This window comes from Mobula hypostoma, chromosome 15 (assembly GCF_963921235.1).
Source record: "Mobula hypostoma chromosome 15, sMobHyp1.1, whole genome shotgun sequence".
In the NCBI taxonomy this organism is placed as follows: Eukaryota; Metazoa; Chordata; class Chondrichthyes; order Myliobatiformes; family Myliobatidae; genus Mobula; species Mobula hypostoma.
In genome coordinates, this window is record NC_086111.1 from 1,720,522 (window position 1) to 1,728,616 (window position 8,095).

General features: G+C 37.4%; 1 protein-coding gene across 3 annotated transcripts in view; it reads left to right on the forward strand.

Moving 5' to 3' along the window:
- nisch (nischarin) overlaps positions 1 to 8,095 on the forward strand; it is an 83,031-nt gene that overhangs the window by 62,549 nt on the left and 12,387 nt on the right. For 2 of the 3 annotated variants that reach the window (XM_063067586.1, XM_063067587.1), the window contains 4 exons: positions 803 to 986; positions 2,166 to 2,316; positions 4,753 to 4,884; positions 7,181 to 7,342. In XM_063067586.1, the coding sequence (XP_062923656.1) occupies positions 803 to 986; positions 2,166 to 2,316; positions 4,753 to 4,884; positions 7,181 to 7,342 (629 nt within the window). Of the gene's footprint in view, positions 1 to 464; positions 743 to 802; positions 987 to 2,165; positions 2,317 to 4,752; positions 4,885 to 7,180; positions 7,343 to 8,095 lie in introns of those variants that run through there. The other variant, XM_063067588.1, reaches the window with a different exon arrangement.

Sequence of the window (8,095 nt, forward strand, 5' to 3'; positions counted from 1 at the left end):
CAGAACATCTAGGGAATGATTTCTTGGTGAAGGGTATTACTTGGTATTACAGCACATTAACATGTAAATGAGAAATAGGCCCTTTCGTCCTTAAGGCTACTATGTCACTTCGTGAGATCATGGCTAATTTCATGTGTGTCTGTAAATATTGCACATTTCTGTCTAGCAGCACTAACGTTTAACCCTTTGCTAATGAGGAATCGTACTGCCTTTTAAAAGAAAGCTTTAAAGACTTTGTGTTTGACTGGGCTTGCAGGAAGAATTTCAAGAATTTATGGCTTTCCTGTGTGAATATCTGCAAATAACTCTTTATTCAGGGCATGCTGATATTTTTAAAAATAAAAGGCCATGTTGCTTTTCATAGTGTAATGAAGAATCACAAGATTAAGATTTTAATTTTGCCCGTCCAAATGTTGTTATTATTATGGTTAAGGTCTTTTGTGTTCTTGTTCTTATCATGATAGGTCTTGAAGATATCTTGTAGAAACAATTGAGGCCCCACATTCTATCATTTCTTCTATGGTAACCCCTTAACAGTTTTTGTTACTGATACTTAAATCTAAATTGTGTGTCTGAACATGGTAGTCAATTATTATGGTAGTCTCTCAACAAAAATAATTAACTAGCCAAATGCTCATAGAATATGAAAGTATTTGGGGGAGGAAATTTCTTTTGTTGTAAATGGATTGTAAAAGTGCCTTAATGTTTTATCATCAATTCCTTTTGTTTCCCAATGTTTTCATTTGTTTAATTACCTTATCCTGGAGTATAAGTTTAAGTTTCTATCTGTTTATCTCTACAGCAACCAGCCAAAGTTGAAATCAGACTTGGGTCTTTCTCTACAGTATCCTTCTGAGATGCTGCTGCAAAAATTGACTGAAGAGAATCGGTGTCCCTTTCATCTTTCTGCCTCCCCATCTCTCAATTACCTAGCAGGTTTGAAAGGAAGAGCTATTGTGGACTGTTTTCACAACAGTATGGCTGAGGTAATACTTGTACATGATGGGTGTATGTTTGTGTGAACTCCCTCTTTATTATCGTCTCCCATTTGGGCATAGTGAGAAACTTTTCCCTTGGCAGATGTCTATGACAGGAGGGCATATGTTTTGGGTTAGGGCTAGGAGATTTAGAAGGGATTTGAGGAAGAATTACTTCACTGTGACGGTTGAAATTTGGAACACTGCTAAGTCTTACACAACATTTAGGAAGTACTCAGATGAGCACTTGAAAAGCTATGTCATTGTAAGTTACCGGCCCCGTCCAGAAAATGGGATTAGTATGTTTAGGTAATAGGTAGCAGCATGGATAAAGTGGTTCAAGGGCCTGTTTACTGTGCTGTATGACTGATTAGAAGACATTGGACTTTATCCATTCAAGGACTTTTGGCTTAGCAAGTTGAGCCAACGTTCTAGTTGTAGAAGGTGAAGGTAAACGGCCTTGTATCACTACGTTACAATGTATGTAAAACAGTGGATCTGTTTGGACAGCAAACACATGGCCATACATGAGAATAATTATATGCATTAGAATTCCCGTTTGTTCACTAGAAATTAGAATAACTCTAGAACTGACTCTCTTGAATTCATATGCTAAGAACTTTTGTGGATGTGCCTAAATCACATTTTTTTTGATGTGTTTGTTTAACAGTGTTTTGTTTTGATTTTGTGCTACTCCTGGTGATTTTCTATTATTGGATTTAGGTTAAACTAAAACTAAATTAAAATATGTGTGGTACTGAGTGTTCTTTTTTTGCTAATGATTGATTAGTATCCAAAGCTAACTGTATTCATTATTTAATACCTCTAATATTGCTAGATATTCATAAACCATTTTTCAGAATTTTTTTCATAACTTTGAGCAGTTCAATTTTTTTTACCTTGTAGTTTGTATAATTATAACTCTAACTTTGAAATGTCAATCTATTATCTAGAATGGAATTTTGGTTAGATAATAAATCATAATAATTTTGCATTTTGATCTAAAGCAAAGTTGAACCTGGAATACTTGTGTAGTAAGAATGACAGTAAAAATGTAATTTTCAATAAGGCTATTTATGATGGGTAAATTCAAAACTCATTATTGCTTGCTGACTAAAGCCAAAGTGGCATGTACTTTTATTTTAAGTTTTCTCCCCATGTTGCTTGATTATTCTTGTGCTATTACAGGTTGAGAATGAAGAGCTACGGTATCTAATTTGGTCTTCAGTTATATTTTACAAAAGCTCAGAGCTTGAAGTTACTGCCTGCATAATGCTCTCTACCAAAGCATTGTATTTCGTGTTGGATGATAGTATCATTAAGCTTGCTGATCAAACTGGTATGGCTAGTTGGTTTTTGATTAAGTATTTCTTTTTGTCTGGAAGCAATTATTTTACCTTTTTGTGATTGTTAATAGTAGTGTTCTTCAACAAGGAATATTATATTAAAATTTCAATAAGCAGGGAACGTGTATGTGAAAGGTTGTAGGGAAATCTCGTGGGTTATCAGTAAAACTGCTTGGAAGCAGGATGAACAAACTCGACTAGCTCTGTTAGTCAATTTTAGAAAACCTAGCACATTTATTTTTCAACATAGTCCCCACCTACATGTAGACACTTAGTCCAGCGGTCGTGGAGCATACGGATCCCTTCTTTGTAGAAGTGGGCCATAGCAGGGGTGATTGATAAGTTCATGGCCTAAGGTAGAAGGAGATGTGTTATTAACTTCAAACTTTCTGCAGCATCACTCAAAGAGTTGAACTGCACGTGAATGTAATGAGAGTGGCATAACTCATCTCCTTCTACCTTAGGCCACAAACTTATCAATCACCCTTGCTGTGGACCACCTGGAGGTCCAAGGTGGGGACTATGTTGAAAAATAAATGTGCTAGGTTTTCTAAAATTGACTCCTTCTACCTTAGACCATGAACTTATCAATCACCCCTCTTATTTTGTGGAGACTTTTTGAGTACAGGATATTGATCTTTATGAATCAGGAAAATAAATCTCAGGGTTGTATATGGTGACATGTTCTTTGATAATAAAATTTATTTCAAACCTTTCATAATTAGTTTTATGCTTTTTCATCCTTCAGGTCTGCTGTTTCTCAACCTAAAAGGCAGATTGTTCTTTAGCATGCTGCCCAATTTCCATAAAAGGAAGAGTCATGCCCTATAATTTTCCAACTATTTTTGGAAATAGGAATTTTTTTTGTTGAAGTGTTAGCCAGGTATTTTGAGAGCTACGTAACCCTTTATTGGCTGTGGGTGAATTTTTGGAGTCAGTAATATGGCACTAAATTAGTGAGAGAATCTGAAAAGTTGTTGGTACATTTTGTGCTTTAATAATTAAAATGTTAGGAACTAAAAAGGTGTGTGAACTTTATTGTGCCACATGGAAAAAAATGTGGAAATTGAGGAGCATACTTAGGAAAAAGGAGCAGTTTGGATAGTGGGGTAATAAAGAGGCTGCTTCCAAGGACCAGCATGTAAGGATTAGTGAATCTTGCTCTCTTTATCTCTTGTGTAAATAAAAGGAGCTGGTAAAGGAAATATGAAGATATCCTAAGGGTTTTGATAAATTATGGGAAAGTAGAAAAATTAGCAGTAGAGAAAGAAAGCACTTAGTTGAGAGAAATATGAAGCAATATACTAGATGGGAGAGTATGGTATAGAATTTATCTAAAAAGGACGAGTGGGTTGAGAGTTTTAGGGCAATAGATAAACTTTTTTTTCAGGTCTGCTTAACTTTTAAACTGCATCTAGGCATAATTTAAGTATTGTGTGATATTCTGGGCATGGCACAATGGGGAGGGGGGGCGGGGGGGGGGAAGTACCAGACATTAAAGGGATTCCAGAAGTATTTATTACAGAGCTTGTTTGTCCTGCAAAATCAGGCAATTCAATGGAAATCAGAAAGTAGCATATTTTTTCAGGGGTTTTATAACCATGAAAGATTCTGCGATGGTAATTAGTAACAATCCCAGTGGTAACAAGGAAGCATAGATTTGGGGATTGTTCACTGGAAGAATGATTAGTGTTTTTTTTTAGCAACTTACTAGAATCTTTTATGACTTTTGAGGTAAAGATTCTAAAGTTCAACGTATCCAAGTTTTCTTTAATTGGATGTCAATATTTCCACAGGTGTTGTAGGCCAAAACTTATTTCTAGAGCCAATTTCAAGATTTTTTAAAAACTTCAAATATAACTCAACTTGTAGAAGCATAATCACTTTTCAAAACTGACGTGGTTGTATTAACTTGATTAGACTCATCTTTTGAATAGGAATTTTAAAGATAACCGTATCAGTATTTGGTGACAAACCTTCAAGATGGGAAAAGTACTTGTTGGTTAAAATAGGTTGGGAGTGTAGCGGTAGAGAGATATTGCCCTTTCTCAAGTTGGAGTGCTAAGACCTATTGGATTAGCACTGATGTCATCTCAAAATTGGCCAAGTGTAGAACCTTAAAAGTTGTGCATTTAACCTCAATGTCAATTTTGGCAATTTGGATTAGTCTCAGGAGATGTTTACCGATGAAAATAATGTGAGCAATTAATTTCTATCAAAATGTTAAGGGGCCTCTGCTATAAATGATTTCACTTGGTCTTTGCAAAAAGCAAAATTATATTAATATCATGTAATCACTTATATTAATATTATGTAATCACTTTATTCTTTTAATGTATAGTATTTAGACTTTAAAATAATTATGGAAATGTAAGTGTTCCACAAGCTGTCAATAACATTTCAAGGGCTGTTACATAAATTTTTCTCAGGATATTGGAGTGAAAAGCCATCTTCAAATTCTGAGCGGAGTGGTTTGCTCTTATCGTTCTGCTTTGTCCTGAAATTAAATGATCTGCACTCCATACACTTGGGCCTTTTTGATCAATACTTCCGCATCACTGGTGAGTTGCCACTTTTAATTATAACAAGCTGCTGGCTTATCATCTATGTGCCTATTTTAAGAATGGAATAACAGGAAACTTATATTCTGAATCTCATGGCTTTTTGGGAATAATTTTGTAAAACAAATTGTTGATAGTTTACTATGCATTGTTCTAATTGACTTATTTGTACTAAGAACTAGGAGCTTTTGGCAAAATTCCACTTCTTTTGGGTTGTAATAGAGTTGCTAACCTAGAGTTTAGCTTTTGTGTCTGGGCCAACTCATTGAAAGTTATTATGCTAATCCCATAACTGAGCTCTTTCCAGTGTCCATTAGAAAGTTGTGATGGACAATACTCGGAAATTTTTCAGCTAACCCTGTTCTGATAATCCTTGTGGTTCTTTATGAAGGAAACGTTTCTAATTTTAAGCCAGTGTTAAATCTCCCATTGGTCTTTATGGCTCCAGTGAAAATAATTCTAGCTTTTTAATAAATTTTTGTCTCAGTCTCTTCTACTTTGTGTTCACTGTTGGAATTAGGTATGTCATTTTGTAGCCTTTCTGGGAACTGGTAAAAGCAATGCTGAGAAGATGGCTGCCAGTAGTATTCTTGCTTTATTTTTATTGAAGGACCAAATGGCTCCCTAATTATATAGTTGTTACTGCCATTATTTCTTGGTTATTCAACAAAATGTTCCCCTGAAAGCTCCAAGTTCTGCGATAGGAATGATTGCGAATGTTCAGAAATGGAGACTGAGACAGTGTTCATATGCAGACTATCATTCATCCATTTTTTTTAGTCATAGTCATACTTTATTGATCCTGGGGGAAATTGGTTTTCGTTACAGTTGCACCATAAATAATAAATAGTAATAGAACCATAAATAGTTAAATAGTAGTATGTAAATTATGCCAGTAAATTATGAATTAAGTCCAGGACCGGCCTATTGGCTTAGGGTGTCTGACCCTCCAAGGGAGGAGTTGTAAAGTTTGATGGCCACAGGCAGGAATGACTTCCTATGACGCTCTGTGTTGCATCTCGGTGGAATGAGTCTCTGGCTGAATGTACTCCTGTGCCCACCCAGTACATTATGTAGTGGATGGGAGACATTGACCAAGATGGCATGCAACTTAGACAGCATCCTCTTTTCAGACACCACCGTCAGAGAGTCCAGTTCCATCCCCACAACATCACTGGCCTTACGAATGAGTTTGTTGACTCTGTTGGTGTCTGCTACCCTCAGCCTGCTGCCCCAGCACACAACAGCAAACATGATAGCACTGGCCACCACAGACTCGTAGAACATCCTCAGCATCGTCCGGCAGATGTTAAAGGACCTCAGTCTCCTCAGGAAATAGAGACGGCTCTGACCCTTCTTGTAGACAGCCTCAGTGTTCTTAGACCAGTCCAGTTTATTGTCAATTCGTATCCCCAGGTATTTGTAATCCTCCACCATGTCCACACTGACCCCCTGGATGGAAACAGGGGTCACCGGTACCTTAGCTCTCCTCAAGTCTACCACCAGCTCCTTAGTCTTTTTCACATTAGGCTGCAGTTAATTCTGCTCACACCATGTGACAAAGTTTCCTACCGTAGCCCTGTACTCAGCCTCATCTCCCTTGCTGATGCATCCAACTATGGCAACGTCATCAGAAACCTTCTGAAGATGACAAGACTCTGTGCAGTAGTTGAAGTCCGAGGTGTAAACGGTGAAGAGAAAGAGCTCCCTGTGGAGCCCCAGTGCTGCTGATCACTCTGTCGGACACACAGTGTTGCAAGCACACGTACTGTGGTCTGCCAGTCAGGTAATCAAGAATCCATGACACCAGAAAAGCATCCACCTGCATCGCTGTCAGCTTCTCCCCCAGCAGAGCAGGGCAGATGGTGTTGAACGCACTGGAGAAGTCAAAAAACATGACCCTCACAGTGCTCGCTGGCTTGTCCAGGTGGGCGTAGACACGGTTCAGCAGGTAGACGATGGCATCCTCAACTCCTAGTTGGGGCTGGTAGGCAAACTGGAGGGGATCCAATTGTGGCCTGACCATAGGCCGGAGCAGCTCCAGAGCAAGTCTCTCCAGGGTCTTCATGATGAACCTTCATGATCATACGAACCTTGTTTGGATTTGATTAACAAGTTGAAAATGTCATCGCTGTAACTCAGTATTTCACGATTAGTAAATTTCTTTTCTGATATTAAAAAAATGCATATGCTTGGTACATGTTTTGGCAAATTATTTTCTCCTAGACTTTGCACAGACCTCAGACTTTTTATTAGAAATTTTAACTAGAAATTAGCTATTTTACTTTTGTTATAGGTCCATCTGCTGAACACACAATTGCTTGCCTGACCAGGGACAGTTATACAACACATACATTTGTACAGCAGTTAATGGCTGTATTATCTTTGTTGGAACGAACACCTTCGCCAGAGCCAGTGGAGCTGGACTTTTATTCAGAATTTGGAAAGAAAAGCACAGGTACCAGTGGTATAACGTAGTTTACTTTTTGCAGTATTTCAATTCAAGGTTCTGTAGCATTGTCATACCTGAAATCTGCAATCATCCTTTTTAGTTGACCTTTTCACTGGTTCTCACAGTTTACCTGATTTTACTTCTAATGTGTCTTACTGCACTGCATTTAGTACAAGTATATGTGCATGCAATATTTATTGCCAGAAGCATTTGGTCAACTGATACCTTGTTAGTATTACCTTTGCAAAGCCAGTTTCTGATAAATACAAAAACAGTAGATTGCAATGAGAATGTCAAAACTATTTGAATGAAATATTTGTCTGATGAAGACTCGGGTAAATGGGATTTAATGCCGAAAATGATACACAGATCTATTTGTTTTCCATTATAACATATGTAATTAAATTTGTAATACTCTTACTAAATGTTTATTTTATGGACTGGTTGTATTCTCCCCATATTTTGTGTATGTAGATAACATCATTGTTTTCAGGTTCACATCTGTTTGGTATCTCCAAAGCAGTAGATGCCATTTTTTTAAAAACATGGTTCTGCCAAAGCTGCCCTTGAACCATCAATAAGGAGGGTAACAATGCTTAATGCAGTATTTTTCTTGATGTCCCGGCGTCTGTTTCTTAGACCATTTCTAATAGGCCTGAAGAAGGGTCTCGACCCAACATGTTGACTGTTTGTTCATTTCCATAGATGTTGCCGGACCTGCTAAGTTCCTTCAACATTTTGTGTACATTACTAATAACC